This window comes from Mycetomoellerius zeteki, unplaced genomic scaffold (assembly GCF_001594055.1).
Source record: "Mycetomoellerius zeteki isolate Tzet28-1 unplaced genomic scaffold, Tzet1.0 scaffold223, whole genome shotgun sequence".
In the NCBI taxonomy this organism is placed as follows: domain Eukaryota; kingdom Metazoa; phylum Arthropoda; class Insecta; order Hymenoptera; family Formicidae; genus Mycetomoellerius; species Mycetomoellerius zeteki.
In genome coordinates this window covers 1477954-1501432 of record NW_017257198.1, presented here as the reverse complement: position 1 = coordinate 1501432, position 23479 = coordinate 1477954, and the positions used below count along the sequence as shown (strand labels likewise).

Genomic DNA, 23479 nt, shown 5'->3' with positions numbered 1-23479 from the left:
TTGGGGTGCAGACGATTTGAAATTCTCAATCTGTACGATAAAGGCTTTCCGCAATATTACGTGTAGTATGAACAAAAAAAGCGATATCAGGCGACAGAACATTGACCCGTGATAGAAGAAGACCTATGATTTACGCTGTATAATTAGAATGTTTGTATTCTTCGCTACCTTCTCAGTAGACGATAACCATCAAAGGAACCTATTAATATAATTATCTTAATTAATAACTACACGAAAAAAGAACAGTTTTGCTCAAGTAAAATTTAACTTAAAAATTTAACTAGATACACAGATCTGAAAATAATTTTACTGGAGTAGCAGAATAATTATTTATGATGCTTAACCATGATGATAATGTTGCAAAAAATGTTGACATTCTAGCAACCCAATTTGAACGTTCTATATAGGTACATAATTATTTTGATGGTCCAACAAAGTTATTTTCAGATTTGTATTTAATTTTATTTAATGCCCCAAAACCGTATTTTCAGTGTATTTATATATAAATTGAACTTTGAATTTATATATTAAAAAAACACTAAAAACTTGAATTTATATATATAATACTATTTATTTATATATATCACAAAGTATTAACTTTAGTAAATGTGTACACTTACTAGTCAACGTATACATTTTTACGTGTATAATAAATGTATACATTGATTATATAGTAGACTACAGTAAGTGTATGCATTTACTGAGTTAGTACTTTGATTGCGACATAAATATAAATATATTATATATGTAACTTGGACATTGTCGATGTTACATATTATATATGTTTACTATGACCTATTTCTCAATAAGCTGAAAACCTATGTTTACACTGGAATTTCAATGACCTGCGCTTGAACCTTTTCCCATATTTTTCGAGGATCGTACTCCTCTCGCAAAGTCTCTTTCTTCTCTCGTGTCTCGTCTGCGGCCCTTACCGCTGGCCATTCGGTCCCACTCGTCGCTTTACAAATCCAAATCGTTTTCCCTCTCCGTTTTGTTGCCACCCGTGATGTACGGCACTGACGGGCACGAGACTCGGAGGTTCGGAACGAAGTCGTGACTCGACTCCACAAGCCGAGGGACTCACTTGTGAGAGACGGCGTCACGAGGCGCGTCCGTGAGGCCGCGTTTTTCATTTTCCGTCGCCCGCCGCGTTTTGCGACGGTGCTCTCGCACCTGTCAGACGGTTCCGCCGTGTCGTTATCGCACGTGGATAACAGACTCGGAACTTGGTGGCCACGAGGAGAAACCGAGGGATTCGGACAGGAAAGGAATTCCGATCTCGGTGCTCAGCGAGATCTCGACGTTCGTACCGAGGAGGAGAGCGGCGGCTATCGTCTCTCGAGGGAAAGAAGAAATATCCCAACGGTGTACACTGCGGGAAACGCTATTTTAGCATATACGCTAACGTAGCTGAACTTTATTAGACGGAGGACGGTATTGGCAACGTTAATTACAACGGAAATCACTTTTTCGTCCTGCAGTGAGCGAAAGTGTGTTTCGCGTCGTTCTGTGAGTCTAATCAAAAAATGATTCAAGATTTCATATGAAGAGTTATTTAAAAGAAATAATTTACTAATATATTATAACGTCTTATGTATTTTTATGCTTTTGCTTCGATTGTCAAATAATTTTCAAAATTAAAAATCGTTAAATGCTTGTTATGATTATTTATTTTATTGAGTGCGGTTTTAAAATTAATAATATAGTGTTTATAAATTTATATAATATATATATAAAGTAAAATTAATTTATAAATTATGCTGATATTATTAATAATATTTTGTCGTGTATATTATAATTTAATTATAATGATTATAAACATAATCATTTTTCATCTTGTTTGAATAAAATAAATTATGTAGCCAACTATAAATTTTCCGCGATATATCAATGATTTACAATATTTTGGAAATATTTTATTGTAGAAATTTTCGAATAATCGTCGATGGCTTAGCATCGTTGCAAAAAATCCACAAAGGTAGAAAAAAGAAACGGAAAAATGCTTCATTATGGGCACGTGGCTCTCGCAGCTTTAATTATTGTAATTATTACTTTAGCAGGTATGTAATAATCGATATATTAATCTCTATTAGAACTAATTTTTTATAGAATAATTAAATTTTAAAGTGGAAGTGCTTGAGAGATTCAACATAAAAATTAATATTCTCAGAATTAATACTTTCCTTTTATAAATTAAAAAAATGCTTCATTACGGACACGTGGCTCCCGCAGCTTTAATTATTGTAATTATTACTTTAGCAGGTATGTAATTCGATATATTAATCTTTATTAAAGCTAATTTTTTACAAAGTAATTAAATTTAAAAATGGAAATGCTTGAGAGATCCAACATAAAAATTAATATTTTCAGAATTAATACTCTCTCCTCTCTCTCTCTCTCTTTTATAAATTAAATACTCTTTTAAATTAAAAAATACTTATATAAATTAAAATTTTTCGGTATCGTTTGAACTCGCTCGCATTTTCACTATCTATTTTAATACCATTTTTACGTTGCGTATATTACGTGCGAAAGAACCAAATTTAATAAAATTCTTTTTCTCGGAAACATCGTTCATCCCATTCATATACGAAAAGATTGTTTATCCATTATGATTAGATAGCGACATGACCTCGCGACCTGCCTTCCTTTTGAAATCGGAGAACTCGTTTTGACTTCTAAAATCCAACCGCCCTACAAACAGAGATCTTCGCACGAAATTATCAAAGAAGATTATTCAACGAATAGCACGGATCAAGTTGCGCATAATTGTTTATAATTTATGCACGTGACGGTACCGTTGCAGTAAAGATACACTGCAGATGTCTCAGTATAAATTATTTTTTTAATTTATAAATATTTTTATAAAGTCGATTTGCAATCGATCAAAAGATATGTAACTCGAGAAATTAGATCAAAGATACTTAATATAGGAAAAATTACAAAATCTTACAGAGAAAACTGATCTGACATTTTTGCTAAATCGAGTTGAGTGAAAGATCTATTTGAAATACTCCGTATTTTATTGAAATTTAAGTATATTTTGCAGAGTTGTCTTCGCTCATAAACATCCGGTTGTCTCTTGCGATAGCCTCTACCGGTAGTAGAACATCTCTTGATAACCGGTACATTCTAGCGTACATTTGAAACAATTCTGGGATAAAATTGTCCTATATTTATATTAATAGATGTTAATAATGATATTTGACGTGCCCACTATTAATGTGGGCGGTATTTATTAACTACGCGGCCGCGCGTTTAAAAAAAATCGGCGAAGCCGAGCAGAGCTACGTTTTACGTAATTCATTTTTGAATGAAAAATTATTTTTTGTGTCATTTATTCTTTTATTTATTTGTATCATTTATTCCTTGGAGAGAAAGAAAACACGCATTTAATATATCACCACATATATTACATAAACGTTTTAATTCTTTATAGGACCTACGAGTTCACAACATGTACGGGACAAAGTACCATCCAGAGGTAAGATTCAAAATATCTTCTTAGAATTCATTTTTTTATTCACCCTTTTCTTCACGAAAGAATCACGAAACAGTCGTTGTAGCACGTAGCATTATCAATGGTCTTATCAGAGAATGTCAAGTGGTGAAAAACGCGATAAAACTTTCGCGACAACTAGGACACACACTATATAATTATGCACAAAATACAAAGACAAAAATGGGGGTGTTATAGGATCGGTGCAGAGAGGAGATATGTCACCTATGGATGTGGTGACAGAGCATCATAATTGGCTAGGGCCGACCATGCCCACGTCAAGAGGTAGACAAAATATGTTACTTCGGGAAGAAGGCAACTCTATATTTTGTCATAAAAAGATCCCCTGACAAATTTAACTAGAGAGAATTTATTCTAACTTGGATAATAGTTTATATGTTAGCTAACAGCGAAAGAGAGTTCGTGTTTGTTGTAGTTAATTTTTATTTTATCAGTTTGGATGTCCATGTTTAATTATATTTACTACACTGAAAGAAAAATGATTGCATAATTTAATTATAAGTTTATGTACAGTCACACTTTTAATGCCAACTATATATTTTTTAGTAAAATTATAAATACATATAATAACAGTAATACAATATAATAACAGTAAATACAATATAATAACAGTAATATATAACTATAAAAATAAAACTCCATAATTTTGCCATGTAATTATAGTCATAAATATCAAACATTTTTCTCTCAATGCAGATGTATGTTTATGTGACAATGTGACTGTATATTTTGGTTCTTCCCATGACTCCCATAATGTGGTAAAGGTACACAATGCTAATCGATCACAAAAACTAATTGGTAATCGGGAAACTGTATCTTCCTCCATATATTTAACTCGTATAATCGGCATGATATTATGCAATGGTATCCTAATTACAGAAGAAAGAATAACTACACAAAAACAAAATCTGCATTTCGAGTTACAAAAGATTAACGAAAAACTTTATTCCATATAGGATCGTACGCAAAAAGACCGCATCCCTGCGAACAGAGCTCATGTTATCCCGCAACCGGGAATTTGCTAATTGGCCGTAAGGACAAACTGACTGCTTCGTCGACATGCGGTCTTCATGGTCCTGAAAGATTTTGCATTGTTTCTCATCTTAAGGACAGAAAGAAATGCTTTTTCTGCGATGCATCGATACCTAAACAACAGCATAATATCGAGAACATCGTCAGCGGGTAAGATTATTTTACTTTATCACCGCAATCTTTCATATTGCGAAATAAAGCCAATGTATGCAATTTACTGTGAGTAATGAACTAAATATGTTGTTATCATTAAACACCGACATCCGTGTTGGCTCTCGTTAATTTATCTTTCCTTCATTTTATTTTGATCTATTCTTGGAACCTTTCGTTATATTGTTCAAATCTTGTTTAATCTAGTTTATTATTTAAATCCAATGGCATTTAAAATAACGATGAGTAGAAATATGCGTTATTAAAAATAAATAAGAGTAATCTAACGTATATTAAATAACGTATATTAAATAATTCGAAAATTATAAATTTCAGGTCATGGTGGCAGGCCGAAAATGGAGTGGAAAATGTCACAATACGTTTCGATCTTGAGGCAGAGTTTCACTTCACGCACATCATTATTCGCTTCCAAACCTTCCGACCGGCTGCTATGCTGATCGAACGGTCGTACGATTTTGGAAAAACCTGGCAGGTGTATCGGTACTTTGCTCATAACTGCGAACATTACTTCCCCGACATCCCGACCCATCAACCACAAAGATTAACGGATGTCATTTGCGAGACGAGATACTCGGCTGTGGCACCGTCCACTGGCGGTGACGTAATTTTCAGGTATGGACATAATTTAATCGTATTATTTACCATTAATCTTCTTTTTCATTATTTAATATATTGTTTATTTTTGTTTTAAATTTTATTACATTGATGTGCAAATGTTTTGCTTTTATTTCAATTTTCTTATGTAAAGAAACTGCACTAGTTACAGGATTCAAATTATTATAATTATTAATTATGAATTGTTAATTCTTAACCACGTTATTTGAAAACGTTATTCATATTTATACTGATATATTTTAGGGTGTTGCCGCGAAATTTGGAAATAGATAATCCTTATTCGAAGGAAGTGCAGAATCTACTGAAGATCACCAATCTCAGAATCATCATGACTAGACTCCATACTCTGGGTGATGATTTGCTCGATGATCGGGCTGAGATTCGCGAGAAATATTATTACGCCATCCAAGATATGGTGATTCGTGGTTCGTGTTCTTGTTATGGACACGCCTCTAGATGTTTACCGTTACCAGGAGTCTCTGATGAAGAGAACATGGTCCACGGCAGATGTGAGTGTACACACAATACTAAAGGCCTCAACTGTGAGAGTTGCGAAGACTTCTACAACGATCTGCCGTGGAAGCCCGCGGTCGGCAAACAAACGAACGCTTGTAGGCCTTGCAATTGCAACAATCATACCAATTCTTGTCACTTCGACGAAACGGTCTACGAGAGATCGGGCAGAGTGTCCGGCGGAGTCTGCGACGATTGCCAGCACAATACGCGAGGACAGAATTGCGAACAGTGCAAGCCATTCTATTATCACGACGTGACGAAGGATATCTCTGATCCAGAAGCTTGTCAACGTAAGTTTTCAATCTGTGAATGTCTCTTTATATATGATTTTTATATATAATTTAATATAATTCAATACAAAATTATTATCTGTGCTTGTTTTATAAATAAAAGATAAATATAGATTGCAGATTGCAGTTAATAACAGAATAAATTTGTACATATGTGAGAGAAACATCGTGAAATACATATAGGTTTTCTTCTTCGCAGCCTGCGATTGTGACCTAGGCGGATCCTTGGATGATGGCATATGCGACTCAAGGACTGATCCTTTAAGTGGCGACGAGTCTGGACGCTGTCACTGTAAAGCGAATGCTGACGGGCGTCGTTGTGACCGCTGTAAAAACGGCTTCTGGAACTACGATCCCGACAATCCAGAGGCATGCCAAGGTAACGAAAGAAGTTATTACTGTCCAGCATATTTCATTAAAAGACCATTTCAATACTTTTACATAATATTTAAATAAATAAATATTTATTATGTTTTTAATAGTAAGAAAAAAAAGAGAGAGAGTTTATATATTATTTATTAGTCTGTATTGATTTTTTTCAAACTTAATTTATAATCTTTCCCTCCGAGAAATATTAATTAATGTTATGTCAATGATAACGTAAGTTAGTTTGAAATTTTAACAGATTCTATTTGTCCCGATAAAGTAAGTTTGATCATAGCTTCTCAAAACTCGTATAAAAAAACTACTTTTATAATTATAGCCTGCACCTGTAATATCTTGGGTACCATCGATAATCAGGGTTGCAACGTGGTGACTGGTGAGTGCACGTGCAAACGGTATGTCACAGCGCGCGACTGCAATCAATGTTTACCTGAATATTGGGGACTCTCCGAGGATCGCGATGGATGCAAACCATGCGATTGCGATTCTGGCGGATCCTACGAGAATTCCTGTGACGTCATCACCGGTCAGTGCAGATGCAGACCGCACGTCAGCGGGAGAACTTGCAATCAGCCGGAGCAAAGTTATTACACCGGCTCGCTAGATTTTCTCATTTACGAAGGAGAGTTGTCTAGGGCTACCGACGTAAGTTTATCAAATTGAATCAAATATGTAAATTAAATATATTTATTAATTTTTATTCCAATGCTGCAAACGTGATAAAATATAAAATACGCAAAACGAAAGACATAACGAGAAGAAAGAGTTATTTCTTTCTTTAATGTTATATACACATTTAAAATTTTGCAAAGTGTTAATTATATATTGCTCAGATTTTTCAGATTATTTTAGAATTGAATCGCAAATTCGTTTTCAGAATTGTCAAGTGGTAATCAGAGAGCCTTATCGCGATGGTAGGAACAGCACGTGGACCGGTACGGGTTTCATGAAGGCTCTCGAGGGTTCGGTACTGAACTTCACCATCGACGACATTCGCAGATCGATGTGGTACGATGTGATTGTACGCTACGAACCGGTGCATCCGGGAGTCTGGGAGGACGTGCAGGTTATTCTCGAGAGAGATAGCTTACCTGATCCTAATGGGCCGTGTGCCGATTGGAAACCTGAATACGACCGCCTGTGGGTTCAGTTACCTCTGCGTTCGAGAAGTGCCGTGGCACAACCGTCTGTATGTTTAGAAGCAGGAAAACGTTATAATCTTCTGCTGCAATTCCACAAATTCAACAGCCACGTGGACACGCCTTTGGCCTCCATCCTAGTTGATTCGGTAATATATAATATTTTGTTTCAATTTCAATTATGTCGTCAATTGTCAGAAAAAGTCATACCCAGTTGATTGTAATTTATACTTACTCGTGTGTGCTTGTATGATCTTTGCAGATTATTCTGAAGCCAAGGATAGACGTGATACCCTTCTTCAAAGCGCCGGGTCTGGGTGAACTGCGTCGCCAAGAATACGAACGTTACCACTGTAATGAAATATATAACGATGTCAACAGCGTGTGGAATAACGTACCCGACATCTGCAGGAAGTATCAAAATAGTATCGGCTATTACGTCTTCGATGGCGCTCATTGTAAGTTTAACTATTCGATGTTGTTTACTCCTTAATGTCATGCTTTAATTTTATATCGTTTCATCTTTCTCGTTTAATTACACACTCACAAGAGCACGATATGAATTCTAGCTTGCGAATGTAACCCAACGGGTTCTCGCAGTCTTTTGTGCAAGAACTACGGCGGGATGTGCCCGTGCAAGCCAAACGTAGTTGGTAGACGTTGTGATCGTTGCGCGCCGGGAACCTACGGATTCGGTCCGGAGGGATGCATTTCCTGCGATTGCGACGGCGTCGGTGCACTCGACAATTTCTGTGATGTCGAGACCGGACGCTGCAAGTGTCGCCCCAACACCTACGGCAGGACTTGCGGCCAATGTGAGCCTGGCTTCTGGAACTTCCCTCATTGCCAACGCTGTGAGTGTCACGGACACGCGGACAGCTGCGACTCAAAGACCGGGGCCTGCATCAACTGTCGAGATTTCACCACCGGGCACAATTGCGACCGTTGCGTTGACGATTTTTATGGCGATCCGCGAATTGGCGTAGATATACCTTGCAGAGCGTGTCCTTGTCCAGGTGAATATATATATTTCAGAAGAGATTTTACATTTTAATCAGCATTTTATGTTTTTTTAAATCTAAAATTAAAATATTAGTCTTATCAGAGAGATATTTATATCCTGCCAAAAATAAATCATATTTCTCACATTTGTAATTATATCTGCAATTATATTCTTTTTTTACAATATAAAATTCAGTTTTTTATAATTCAAATACTAGTAACATAATAATAACATACACACACATATACATATTGGAAATTGTGGATTATTATATCTGATTACAATTAGTTATTTATTTGCGTTTTTTATTGAAGTGAGGAATAAGTTCCTTTTGTTAAGCTATTATTTTATTTATTTATTTATTATCAACATTATATTTTATTTTAACAGGCACACGTGAATCCGGTCATTCCTACGCCAACAGCTGTTCATTAGACTCAATAACGCAGGATGTAGTGTGCGAGTGTTTCGAGGGATACTCCGGACCCCGCTGCGAGCATTGCGCCGAGAATTATTTCGGCAACCCGGAGATACCAGGCGGTAACTGTCAATTCTGCAATTGCAACAATAACACAGATTTACGTCGTGTCGGTAACTGCGATCCGCACACCGGTCATTGTCTCCAATGTCTCTTCAACACTGATGGTTACACTTGCGAGGTGTGCAAAGCAGGATTCTACGGAAACGCTCTACGGCAGGATTGTCAAGACTGTCGATGTAACGTCCTGGGCACTGACAAGACCGCGGGATCGTGCGACCATCGTACCGGACAATGTCCGTGTCTGTCTCACGTTATAGGACAGCTTTGCGACTCCTGCGAGGAAAATCATTGGAGAATAGCCAGCGGACAAGGTTGCGATCCTTGCGAGTGCGACGTAGTTGGAAGTATTTCAGACAGGTTCGTCTGCGATTCTTGTAAAAATAAAAAACTGCGATTTCTTATTGCAAACATATTTTTTATGAATATAAAATCATTGATAGATCTTGTTGGTATATTGAATTGAATGATTTAATACCAATAGTGGTCTGATTTTTTTTATAGTAGAAAATTAATCAAAATGTAATTTTTAAATTTTTAATATTCTCAGGCTGAAGATTAAAAAAGACAATTTGAGAATTTTAAACGTCGATTACAGCACATTAATTCAAGAAAGGATTAAGTAAAACGACTAATTAAAATATTTCTGTGTGTAGATGCAATCCCTACGACGGCACTTGCGAGTGCAAACCAGGATTCGGCGGCAGGCGGTGCAACGAGTGTCAAACAAACTTCTGGGGCAACCCGAACGTTGAGTGTTATCCATGCGAATGTGACGTGATCGGTTCCGCCAGCCAGCAATGCGATAGAGAGACCGGAGTATGCGTTTGCCATAAGGGTATCGGCGGTGAGAAGTGCGATCAATGCGACCGTGGCTATCACGGCGAGGCTCCACAGTGCAGCCCATGCGGCGAATGCTTCGACAATTGGGATCTGATATTGGACGGTCTTAGGAATAAGACAAACGCGGTCATTCAAGAGGCCTCGAGGATACAGAAAGTCGGTACGACCGGTGTTTACAGCCAGGAATTCGACGACATGGAGGAGTCCCTAAATGAAGTACAGGACTTAATTAGCAACACTACCATTCGGAGCCAAGATCTGGACGCGTTCGATGACTTGGCCGAGGAGTTGGTCAAGAATATCTCCGAATCGATCAAGCAGTTGGACGAAGCAAATAATCATTTGGAGAATCTCAGTCAACGAGTTAATCTTGGTGACGTTGCGTTGAAGAGATTGAAGAACAGGACTAACAATCTGCATGAGGCCGCCGCCGATTTGCGGGAGAATGCCACCAGGTTACAGGAAGAGAATGTTTTAGGTGCTCTCAACGTAACTCAGCAGATGGCAGAACAATCCAGACAAGCCGAGAAAATGGCAAACGACTCTACGAATGTCCTGGGCGATGCAGAACGATTCCGCAAGCATACTGAGAACCTCCTAGCGAAGAATCGTGCATCCGTGGACGAGGCTCAAGAAAGGAACAAGGAGTCATTGACGAAGTTGAATGAGAAACTGAAGACGTTCCGTATGGCAGTACCTGAGCTAAATCTACGCATGTGTGGTGACAATGTAACGGAGTGTAGCAGCGTCTGCGGCGGTGCGGGCTGTGGCACTTGTGGAGGATTATCTTGTGACGTAGGCGCAGTCAGCAAAGCCAATCAAGCTTTAGACGTTGCCAAACAACAAGCTGCCAAAATCAAGAGTCATAAGGACGATGCTGAACAACTATTACGTAATGTAATTATCACTAATCTAGTTTTTAAAAATTATATTTACAATTTATAAAAATGAATTATTTATTATATATATATGTATAAAACAAATTTATATTATTATAAATACCTAACGGAAAAAAAATTTTTACAAAAAAGTACAGAAAAACTACATAGATTGAGACAAAATCTTAGAAATTTTTAATTTTTCGTAGATATATTCGTAGTGGGACGTAGAGTAAGGTTTGTTTGTCTTAGAGATTCTTAGTTTTTCATAGATATTCGTAGTGAGATGTAGAGTGGCGTTGTGTGAGGGCGAAGAATTTTTAGGTTTCTCAAAGAAACAACGTTGCTCTACGTCCCACTACGAATATCAATGAAAAAGTAATAATTTCTAAGATCTTGTCTTAATCTATGTAGTTTTTCGTAAAACTTTTTCGTCAGGGATGCTTATAGAATTTTATAAAACTTCTTTGTTCTATCTTATTCATTGATTCTATAACAATTTGCAACTTATTCGATTAATCTGTATTCTCAGATGAGCCAAATCAAGCAAGATGCAACAGCGGCAAGATCGAACGCTCAAGACGCTTTTAACATCGCATCGGAGGCGCAGAGCTTCTTTGAAAAGCTCGCCAAGAATATGGCAAACATGATCAAGCAAATGTTGAGTACTCAAGATGAGGACCAACCTACACCAGCTATGGTAAGAGCTCTTGCGTACGCAATACTCGCGAGGAATATCCAGCTGGAGCCGGATCAAATCGCACAGTTGGCCGATCGCATCGAGGATATGGTGGGCTCTCTTACTGACTCCGAGAAGATTCTCGCCGATACCAAGGACGATCTACAATTGGCGCATGACCTCGAGGAACGCGCTAATCAAATTAAATTGACAGCCATCGAGAAGCAAGTCTTGGCGAACAAAATGATTTTGCTGTTGAACGACGCACAAAAGGCGCAACATCTGGCACAGGACGCGATCGATAAGGCGGAAGCTGACGTGTCCAAATCGCAGAAAGATCTCGCGGACATTGCCGACGTAACAAAGGCCGCTCAGATCCAAGCTAACAGCACCACACAAACGGTGGAAGCATTAGATGCCCGTTTGAAGCAGCTTCAGACGCAATCTGCAAAGAACAGTTTCATTCTAACGGAGATCGGCACAGAAGCAAAGAAAGTCGCCGATGAGGCACAAGCAATCGATGGCAAGACGAAAAAACTGTCGGAGGAGTACAAGAGGGCGGATGAGTCATTGAATCAGCGAGTCAATAAAACCAAAGGCGATATTCAGCGGGCGAAGAGACTCTTAACGCGTGCTTCCGAGCTAACAGCAGACACGTCGACCAAGTCCAAGGATCTGGACGGCATGGAGAGCGTTTATAAGGAAAATGAACGACTGCTGAAGGAACTGATGAGCGACGTAGACATGCTGATGGGGGAGATGGAAAGAAACATGGCTGAGATCGAGAAGAAATCGCAGTTGTACAGACAGTGTTCTGCTTAAAATTCATCGCAATCAGTTAGGAAGTCACTTATCTTCTGATCGAATTTCATCTGCAAAGTACGATACGTACCCATAACCAGTGGATCTTCTCTTCCCTATTACGTTTGATACAAATCTGTCCACACTTTTGCTTCATAGACTCCAAGATCTCTTTCCAGTATATATGTCTCATTACTGCATTTTATTGCGAGATATAGGTCTTGGTAAGATCGGTGCTTTATACTTGTGCAATAGCCGTGAATTTTACCTTGATTTGTAGGAAATGGATACACGTATTTACATATTGCATACACATATATACATTTGGCATTCGCAACTTATTCTGATTAATATTGCGAAAAGCGATGAGATTATTATTAGTGCCATAAATGGAGAGGCCATTAGTAGTTGTAAAGAGGATGATTTCTACGTCGATTAAAACATCGCTTCGAGCGCAATTAAGATGCATATCTTTATAAAACTGAAATAATATATTTGCAGAAATTTGCATTTAGTATTATTATGCACTAAGATCCGCTTTGGCCGAAAGTAGGATTATTTTTATGAATTGATTTATTTTTGTCGGTCTAATTTCGATTTATAATTGTTTATCTTCTCTAGCTTTTAACTTCGCTAATTCTCTAATTCCTTCTACAATTTTTATATTTTTATATCTTTCGTAGCACATTTTTTATTTTTATAATAAGAATATTCTATACATGTTTTATTCACTGATACATACATACATCATTTTATTACACATGGTACTTAAAGAAACACCGTAGCGAAGTATTAAGCTCGTGTTCCATAGATGATATATTAAAAATAATTAAAATGTAATATAAATAATTAAAATAAACGTAATACAGGATTAAGGCAAGTATTTATAGTCAATTCTTATATTTAAGACTGTTTTAAGTACAGTCTTAAGATGTCTTAAACAGAGCCATATTAGCATCTCAAGACATTACTTAGACGATCTTAAAATATAGGACTATGAATACTACTATAAAATAAATATCCTGCAACGGATCCAAATATAAAAAAATGTTCGACATATCACCAAAACATACACATTCTATCTACAAACGGACGAAAGTTAAAATAGCTTGTCGATCATTATAGTCGATGTTATAGTATAAATAATTTAGAACTATATATTTTTTCATTTTTCTTTCACAATTCTAAATTAGAACTGTAACAAATGAAGAAATATAAAGATAAAAAGCCGTTGAACATCGTAGACTGGATTTATAAATATATAACAGTAAATATTTACAGATGCGCAAACTGTAATTATTTACAGGCACTGTAATGATCGACAAGGCCGCTTCAACTTTTGTTTATTACCAAGATTAGAACTTCTAATCTTAATTCTAGTTGTAAAGAATGGCAGAATTCTACGCGAGAAGTATAATAGAAAAACTAACAAAATTTGTGTAATTATCCTGGCGATATAAAAGCGAAAGGAACAAGATTCCATTATTTATATCATCATTGCACGCGATCAATTCTCATACGTTACATCGGATATCGTCGAGAATTTCGTTTAAAAATGAGCAAACGATGCTATGATCAAGCCAAAAAGAATTCAATGATATTTAACGTCATATTATGTATAGCAATATTGCAATATTGTAATGTTAGAGAGAAATAAATACAAGTTGCCAAAAGGAGTGGCTATATCTCGGCTGAACTGTGGCTGAACCTGTCAATCTTTAATTGCATATTCTCTTTCAATTATATTCAAATACGAAATTCTTTCTATCGCACATATACAGAAAATCTGCAATTTAAAACAATCGTTTATATACACGGATGACACGCCGTGTCCTTGCAATTTATTGCGGTATCCCGCAAGGAAATTGTCGGACAAGCGATATCATCAATGATAAAATACTTCCTGTCTTATGATGCGTGTTTTTCATAAAATAATGATACCAGTATATACGATTGCCCAATCACGCCTAGGTGATTAAAGGATCACATTCAAGGGGATGGGACCAACGTGATTGAACGAAATAGCACTATTATATCCTCATCGATCTTCCTCAACATATAGCGATCGATTCGTAGGGCCCGGAAATGGGTTTTGTTGTTTATTATTGCAGAGTCCAGTTACGTCGAAACCATGTGCGCGATTACGGTCCCCCTCATTGAATGTCATCGCAGCGCCGAGTGGTTCTACTCCAATTCTGAAGGAACTACGGCCCGCTAGCTTCCCTGGCAGATAAACGGAGAAGAACGTTCTATTTGTCATTTTGGTAAATTTCTTAAAATCACCCTTTCTCTTGTAGAGCCAGAGCCTTCGCGCGCGCGCGCGCGCACAAATATTTCGTGAATAGCGCACTGTTGGATTCAAATTTTCAGCAGGCCGCGCACAATGGGTTCATTCAGTACGCGAATCAGTGGTTCTCCGCGGAGGTGAGAAAACTAGAAAAGCGAAGAGAAGCTCGGAAATTATTAATGCAATAAAGACTCAGCGTCGATTTTTCTTCGAAGAAGTATTCGGAATATTGTCCGAATATTGCGGCACATATGTAGTAAATTTTGAATATACTTTTAAATATATTTTATAATTATAACACATTGATTACCGCGCAGTTATTTACTCTCACTTCCCCTTAGTTATAATTTCATTGTTAGTATTCGGAATTTCCGAATCGTTCTATTTAAAACCATAACAAAGAGATAAGATAAAAACGCAGAAACATCTTTTACATCCCACCAAAGAAATCACACATTACTATCTGTATAAAATATATATTTGGATTTTTCAATTAGTGATAATTAACGAAAACAATGTAAATTCAAAAAAATTAATGCAATTTTATAAACTTATTCTTATCTCATCACACCTCGTCAAGAGAAAAAATATAGGGCAATCTCTGATTCAAAAAAAAATTTCATCAGCAAGAAAATTTGATAAATATCATCGCAACGAATAACAAATTTTTCTCTGTTAAATCGAATTGGAACATTCGGGCATAGATATTCAACGAGGATCATTCTTTGTTGCTGCGTGACACCTTGACGGTACCCAATTGTCCGACTGACCCACACTTTGACCCGGCACTGAAAATTGTAGTCAAGGCACGCGATATTATCACGGTGACTAATGATATAGGAGCGCATGCATAGCGAATAAATAATGCATTATACCCGAGATTTTACGCAACGTGGCGAATCTCATTTCAACCGCCACGTGATTTTTGATCACCAGTTCTGTAACGCCAACTCTGTGAAGTTATGAGATTTGGTAGCTATCTAGAAAATGATAAATCGATATTTGTTCAGAGATATATCACTTGACGATATTTATCAATATTTGTAAAGATTATGAACCCTACGAGTATTTAACTCAATACCTATAACGATATTAACCGAAGGACAGATTTATTTCCATGGAATACTCAACGAAACATTCGACAGCAAAAACCAAAGATCACTACATAAAAGTTCCATCCTCTTTTTCGTCTCAGCGAATCTCGCTATGTAGATTAAAACGGAGACAAAAGTAAATGTAAAATAAAAAATACATTCCAAATGACACGAATTGAATATTTATCACATATTCAACTTATCGAAATATAAATGTACTTAGCATACATACATTATTATATATTCTTGTACAAGATTCATTAAATAGAAATAAAAAGTGTTACTTTTCAAGCTCCTTTAAATTTTTGACCGTCTCAATCCATTGTTCGAGATACATTCATTGCTTGCGTCTTTGTTTTTTTTTTTTAAGAGTGGTTAACCACGAAAATAATTTATGATACACACACACACACACACACACACACACACACACACATGCGCGACTTTTAGAACTGATAAATTATCTACGCGGTTATTGTAGATTAGTACAATTTTATTTCATATAAGAAATGGAAGATATTCTGTCGGATCTTTCATATTACAATTATCTCATACTACAATTAAACATATTTTATTATAAAATTATTTAGATAAAGGGGGTACGCGTGCGCACGCATTATTATCTGGTATTCTTCAATTTTCTTCTTCCAAATATCGCCCTATAGACAATGTATGTATAACTAATAATAAATCTATAAGTATAAAATTTAAAATAGAATTCTATTTCTAATCTCATATGCCATACACTGTTAAAAATTTCATGAAATTTAATATACTTTTAATTTACACATTTTAAACTCAATTTCATGATATTACATTAAATTTAATGTATTTATAACTGAAAAGTATATTTGTGTACATGTAATTTAATGTATTTTTCATAAATTTAATGTACATGTTCATTATATTTAAGTAACTACTGTAACTTAATTTTCAGTTAAATCATTCATTACTTTTAATTTCGTTCATAACCACGAGCTTCATTTACATGTAAAGGAAGCTAGTGGTCACATTTCTAACAGTGTATAATACAGAAAATATGTGAAGAAGATCCGAATACATATACTATAAAATACATAATATAGAATGGCTCATGTAATAAAAATAAAAATTAGTGTTTTAAATGGCTACTAGCCAATTGGCTAGTAGCCCTTTAAAACATTAATTTTTATATATACTATAAAATATAAATAATATTATAAAATATTATAAATAAAATATACTAAATAAATATATCAAAATACATGGTAAACAAAATTATAAATAGAATTCTGACACTAGAATTATAAATCATCTAAAGTGGACTGAGGATGTAATATGTGACGTGAACAAAAATCTAAAATAACTTTTCTATCACTCGCTGCGCTGTGTTCAATGCACGATGATGTTTTCTTGCGACGACGCGACGTTTCCCTCTATAGCAAGGGATCTCCGCGGGGTCTGAGACTTACCTTTAATCAGCTCGAAGAGCTCGACACAGCCGGCCGCAGCGGCGCCGTTACCGCAGCAGGGATGAAAGAAGGCAGTAGGGTGAGTTTTATTTGTCGAGGGCCACTCCTTTCCAATTGTTCGGTGCCCTTTGTAGCCCTTGACAGCTGCTACCTATGGAGGTAAGTCACATTCGCGTTCGCCGATCGCTCGGAATCGGGAAGCGAGCTCGGTTTAGTCGCCGTCTATCCAACGTGCCAGTTATATTTATCATCACGACGATTCACCGATGAGAAGGCAATTTATTGTAACCATTTATCGGAATGAGATAATGTGTTTGATGACTTCGTAGATGTGGATATGTGGATATAATGGTGTATACTTCGTGATAGAATAAAACGCCCGATCGAGCGATCCTGATGCATTTGGAAGACACGTGCCGTTTAAGGTAATTCACATGTGGATATATTTCGAATACAACATCACGTGCTTCAAGAAGATGCAAAGGATGCGCAGAGCACGTGTACACGAATGTGACTTTTAATCAGATTGACGCACTAATCCACGAGATTTTGAAATAATATGGTTACGATCAAAATATATTTAATAGATGTCCGAAATCATGTAATAAATGTATAAACTGAAAAATAAACTTTAAAATTTGATACGTTTTCAAACTATTTAATGTGTGAACGTTATAATTACACACTGAAAAAAAGATTGGCTGCCGCAGCAAATTAGATGGTAAAATATGGCATAGCATTTTTAATTGGTTGTATCAGTCAATTTTTGGTTGCGTTAGCCTATCCGCAATGTTAGTATAGGATTTCGATAGGCTAACACAACCAAAAATTAACTGATACAACCAATTAAAAATGCTATGCCATATTTTACCATCTAATTTGCTGCACCAGCCAATCTTTTTTTTCAGTGCATTTATAGCGGACATTTGTAACGTCTGTTAAACGGTTTTTCTATCAGTTTAAAATACCGTTTTTATACGAGATATTTCGACCGTTTAATAAACATATATTTTTAAAGTCTATTTAATATTTTTATATATTATAGTATAAAAAATCTCTATATAAAAACTAAATCTCTTTCTATATAAAAATTAAATGTTTTTATAAACATAAATTTCTGTTAGGGATATAAATTATTCTTATACAAGAATAGTCACATATTCGGTTATACATTGTTCCAGAAAAAAGAAAATTACAGATGTTAGTTAGAATAATTTAACATAAAAAATATAGTTTTATTTTTACAAATTATTTATATTTGTAAAATTTATATGCATAATTTTATTAATATCGAATTATGTTGACTTCCCTCTTGAGAAAAAATCGCGAATGTGAAAACAAGACATATATAAGAAAAGAAAATAAACATACTTCTAGCTTATGACACGAATGTACCGAGTATTCAAAACCGCGCGAAAGTAGATTCTACAAAGTTCTTTCTCTGATACAGTGTTCAAAATTTTTACTTTCTACTACTACCAACCGGTTAATTGTTTCTATTTTTATGCAATTAACATTCGATTAAATAATATTACAATTTTGTGCAATCGATCTTTATTAATTTTCTCTTCCGATGACTTTATATGCAGTTCTCTTTAAAGGAAAATAAAGCGAGGCGCGGCCTGAGTTAGACAAATAAACTTTCGATCATGTAAAGCAAACAACGAAATGGATGAAAATGGAGTGAAATAGAGTGCGACAAATGGTTAGGATGATAATCGCACACATCGTCAGAACATAATATCCACCCAATCGCTATTTTTGGAACAACACGCCTCACTTAACATGTTCGGTGCACTAATATGTTTTATAGTTCCAAAAATAGTATCAAACAAAGAAACAATTTACGATAATGTTGATGTGACTTAGCGGATATACAAGCTGGATAAATTGATTTTTAATTTGAAACCTGCACAATTTTTATGAATTTTAATATTAATTTTCTAAATAATAATACGAGATATATCATTTTCATTTCTACAACAAAATAATTTATGTAAACAGAAGTTGTTTAATAAGTTATTAAATAAAATTTAAATCGTCATTTAAATTAATTTTAAACTACTAATCAGAAACGTTTAGGATTACTATTTTAGTGAAAAATTCTATTTAAATTTAAATTAATCCAAAATATATATGAATTCGATTAGGCCTATATTGAGCATTTTATTTCACGATACTTTTCTTATAGCGTTCTCTCTCTCTCTCTCTCTCTCTCTCTCTCTCTCTCATGTCGTGTCTAAATAAAAAGTGAATTATTGCGGATTATTATCGCGATCACTGATGCATTAAATAAATCCCAGGAGATTTTGAATGCTGAGATCGGAGTAAAATTACAGGCGCGAAGAGTGGAATAAAGCGGAAGGAAAGGATAAGAAGAAGAGGAAAAAGTAGAAGAAGAAGAAGAGGCGGAGTTAAATCGAGTGAGTTAGATAAGGAGACTTGTGGTGTACTCGTAAAGGGATACGCGTCAGTAGAGTTCGTCAGTCTGCGGACGAGCGTCTACCGAAATAACGGGAGCAGTTTAAGCATTGCATTTACCGTGGCAAAGTTTACAACACCTACGAATAAATACAGGATTAACGCATAATTAAAAAAAAAATAACAATGTTGAGTTTTTGGAATTAATCAGTGATAAATCTGCAGTGATGATGCGCTAAATCGAAGAAGACATTCCTTTGTACAAAGAAGAAAAAATATTACTAATAGAGAAGAAATAAAAAAATGATAATAAATACGTACATAATGTAAACGTAAACTTCTGAAAGTGCATGTTTAATTACGAGAGAGAAAAACGAGTTTGTTTAAGAAACAAGTTGAATTGCAGCGATCAAGAGCTAATTACAAGGAAGGAAGAGGATAATTGGGGCGAATTGTTCAGAGATAGCGATTTAATTGAACGCTATAAAGTACTACAGTAATTTCTGGAAGAATACCTTTCGCGAGTTAATTAACAATAACTACAATGTAGCGTCACGAAACGATTCGATGTGAGTTCCTGCTGTTTGAGGCCAAAGTTCGCGTTGTTACTGCAGCCACTAAGCAGTATTCTGAGAAGGTCACAAAAATTTATCGGTATGACTAATGGTGTGTTCTTAATGGCAGAGCGAGCGAACATGAAGAAATATGGAAATTAATTGATGCGGCATGTGCGATAAGGCGCCTCGGAATATGTATGTATGGAAGGATACATGTTCTCTCTGTTTATCTTTCCATGGCGAGAAAATTCAAGGAATTAACGAAACAGATAGAAACTAATGAATGAAAGAAGGAGTAACGAGAAGTGTAAACGAAGAGTGGATGAGGAAAATTAATGCGTTTAATAGCGTGCGAGGGTCGTTGGTCCGGTTATTTCGCGAGAGAAAGGTGAATTAAAAAGTAGTCTTTGAGAAGAATCTTTGAGAGGTTTTCGAAAATTAATTTAATAAATTTATAAAACCATTAATTAAATAAATTCATGAGTTAAATTCTCGAGATTTTTCTACTTTTTTCTATTTATACCATCAATTTCAATTTTTACAAACCGGGAACTGAAAAATTAGAAGTAGAAAAAATAAAAATTAACAGCAGAATACTTAGAATTAAGATATGTTAAAACCATAGTATATTATACATAGAAAAATGTAAGACAGCAAGTCGTAAGAAGTAAGCGAATTAGTTAATTAAAACAGTAGCAAATCTAAAATGTTGATTTGCTTACTGCTTACATTTTACGTTTTTTTATATGTTGTGGCATTATATGTTTTTATAATTGTTTACGTTTTTTTATATGTTGTGGTTTTATATGTTTTTATAATTGTTAAAATAAAACAATTTTTTTATATATGCGCTTTCTTATTTTTTACAGCATATGAATCACGGCGGTTTTTAATTTTCCGAACAATGCGAAGGAAGAAAAATTGTGTTCTGTGCATTTGCTAAAAGATGGGGTACTTTGCGACAAACGACACCGTCGGAATCTTTTCGGAGGCTGGAGACCATTCACTCAAGCCATTTACACGCTCCGAGACTATCATTGCTGCAGTATGCGCTATAATATTCAGCATTATTGGAGTATTAGGTAACGTTTTGTATCTCCCAATCGTTTTACAGCGACTTTTAATATTTAACAATGAATTGAATATCCTATATCTGAATTCCAGGTAATTTAGTAACGGTAATCGCATTGTTAAAATATACCAGACTGAGACGACACGCCACTACGGCATTTGTGATAAGTCTAAGTATCTCCGATTTGATCTTCTCGGCAGTAAACTTGCCTCTAACCGCCAGTAGATATTTGAACGAAGCATGGGTTCTGGGTGATACTCTATGCAAAATATTCCCCTTATTCTTTTACGGGAACGTCGCCGTATCTTTACTCAGCATGGTGGCCATTACTATCAACAGGTAAATTTCAACAATGATTCTTCTCCTTTGAATTTTGATAAAAAAAGAGGTATATATCCTAAAAATGTGCATTAATATATGTTTAAGAAAAATATATTATAACACTTTTTTCTTACAGTAAAATCTCATTTCAAGAAGGTGAAAATGTAACCACCTTTGAAAAAAAAGTAAAAATATTTCACTTCTTGAAAAAAAAGTAACGATCTTCACTCTTTTTAAAATGAAATCTCACTTTTTGGAGTGAGATTTTACTCCTTTGAAATGAAAATTCACTCTAAAAAGAGTGAAAATTGTCACTCTTTTTCAAGAAGTGAAATATTTTCACTTTTTTTCAAGGGTGGTTGTATATTTACTTTCTTGGAGTGAGATTTCACTGTAAGAAATTCAGAGAGTAATTTAATATATCTTAAAAGTATAACGTAAATATATCTATATTTTTTTAAATATACGCTAGTAGTCACGTAGCTAAAATTCTCTTTTCTTTTCCAGATATATACTGATCTCACAGTCGGACATTTACAACCAGTTATACACTACTCGCGGCATAATGCTGATGTTAATAGGTATATGGACTCTAAGTTTCTTGATGCTGCTGCCACCCTTATTAGGCATCTGGGGTACTCTAGGACTAGATTCGGCTACCTTTTCGTGCACCATACTGAAGAAAAATGGCTCGAGTCCGAAGAAGTTTCTGTTCATTCTAGGCTTTATCGTACCATGTGTGGTGATCAGTGTTTCGTATCTCTGCATATATTGGCGTGTACGCAGAAGCCGAAAAAATCTCGAGGCTCACGCGGCGGAAAGTGGTCGACGAGGCGGTGGCTTTCAACGGCGGGAAGATTCCAGAGTGACCAGACTAATGCTTACTATATTCCTTTGTTTCCTGTTGTGTTTCATGCCGTTAATGCTGGTGAACGTCATCGACGACAAGATGAAGGTTCCGGTACTTCATATAGTGGCGTCTGTACTCGCATGGGCATCCGCGGTGATAAATCCTTTTATTTATGCTGGCACCAATAAACTGTACAGGGAGGCGTACAAACAAATTCTGTGCCCCGTTTCAAGTAGGACACCTACGATCGGTCCCAAACCAACGCATTCTCACTCGAGTAAATTCTCGACACCCCACACGATATAAACATATCTTCCGTTTCGAAAATAATCGATCGCCTCGGATTAATGGCGATAAAAAGTCGATGCATAATAATACGTACCATTTTTTTATTTTTCATAAGAAATTAAGCGCTTGACTAGTAAATAAATGAAACTTTTTTTTAGAGTTTAACTATATAAGAATTAACTGTTAAATTACGAATCTAAATACAGTAGATTTCTGTTTGATTAAAAATTTATTTTTGTGATTACGTAGATTAAGTTTATACGTAGAGTAAGTTAAAAGGTAGACAATTTTTTCGCTAAACTAGACAATAAATGTTTTTACTTTCATTTGGAATAAGACATAGAAAAGCGTATATAACAAGAAAAGTATATATAAAAATTGTATTTTTCGTCTTAATATACAAACATTATATCATAATATTATAATATAATGACATATAATATTTTTATAAAAATTCTGCTTCATACAACATACACAAAGTATATGCTTTTATAAAATGCAGAAGACGGAACATATACAACAGAAACGTACATCATAATTGACAAATTAAAAAACGCATTAGAAAAATCGATATTTCAACTTAACACAAAAGTGCAATTTATATGGCATAAGTTGTGTATAAAAAATTCAAAATGAATAACTTAAAAAAAAAAAACATTTAACGTCTCTAAAAGATTATCTTCCGTTTTACATTCGAATGTTCTTCGTGGTAATTTTGCTGATTAT

The 23479-nt window shown here is 35.3% G+C and overlaps 2 protein-coding genes across 4 annotated transcripts; both read left to right on the top strand.

Moving 5' to 3' along the window:
- Window positions 1–1052: 1052 nt before the first annotated feature.
- On the top strand, window positions 1053–12944 carry LanB1 (laminin subunit beta-1). Its single transcript, XM_018448661.1, has 14 exons — window positions 1053–1512; window positions 1929–2063; window positions 3443–3487; window positions 4480–4705; window positions 5042–5338; window positions 5585–6147; window positions 6347–6526; window positions 6851–7176; window positions 7409–7819; window positions 7933–8128; window positions 8240–8686; window positions 9064–9571; window positions 9868–10951; window positions 11465–12944. The coding sequence occupies exons 2-14, from the start codon at window positions 2003–2005 to the stop codon at window positions 12431–12433; spliced, it is 5313 nt and encodes a 1770-aa protein (XP_018304163.1). The 5' UTR covers window positions 1053–1512; window positions 1929–2002; the 3' UTR covers window positions 12434–12944.
- A 4321-nt stretch (window positions 12945–17265) lies between these two features.
- Tre1 (Trapped in endoderm 1) lies at window positions 17266–22837 on the top strand. Of its 3 annotated transcripts, XM_018448667.1 has the most exons (5): window positions 19643–20234; window positions 20350–20610; window positions 21092–21304; window positions 21387–21633; window positions 22123–22837. In XM_018448667.1, exons 3-5 carry the CDS (start codon window positions 21169–21171, stop codon window positions 22769–22771), a joined length of 1032 nt encoding a protein of 343 aa, XP_018304169.1. In that variant the 5' UTR covers window positions 19643–20234; window positions 20350–20610; window positions 21092–21168; the 3' UTR covers window positions 22772–22837. The 3 variants fall into 3 exon arrangements, with proteins under 3 accessions (XP_018304170.1, XP_018304171.1, XP_018304169.1); XM_018448668.1 differs by lacking the exons at window positions 19643–20234; window positions 20350–20610 and adding an exon at window positions 17266–17323; XM_018448669.1 differs by lacking the exons at window positions 19643–20234; window positions 20350–20610 and adding an exon at window positions 17490–17669.
- The last annotated feature ends 642 nt before the right edge of the window (window positions 22838–23479 follow it).

Excerpts from the sequence above, each read along its gene's own strand:
- Tre1 (XM_018448668.1), top strand. The coding sequence starts at position 21,169 with ATGGGGTACTTTGCGACAAACGACACCGTCGGAATCTTTTCGGAGGCT. Across the intron at positions 21,305-21,386 it reads CAGCATTATTGGAGTATTAG|GTAATTTAGTAACGGTAATC; the intron begins GTAACGTTTTGT and ends TCTGAATTCCAG. Across the intron at positions 21,634-22,122 it reads GTGGCCATTACTATCAACAG|ATATATACTGATCTCACAGT; the intron begins GTAAATTTCAAC and ends TTTCTTTTCCAG.
- LanB1 (XM_018448661.1), top strand. The coding sequence starts at position 2,003 with ATGCTTCATTATGGGCACGTGGCTCTCGCAGCTTTAATTATTGTAATT. Across the intron at positions 4,706-5,041 it reads ATCGAGAACATCGTCAGCGG|GTCATGGTGGCAGGCCGAAA; the intron begins GTAAGATTATTT and ends TATAAATTTCAG. Across the intron at positions 8,687-9,063 it reads CAGAGCGTGTCCTTGTCCAG|GCACACGTGAATCCGGTCAT; the intron begins GTGAATATATAT and ends TTATTTTAACAG.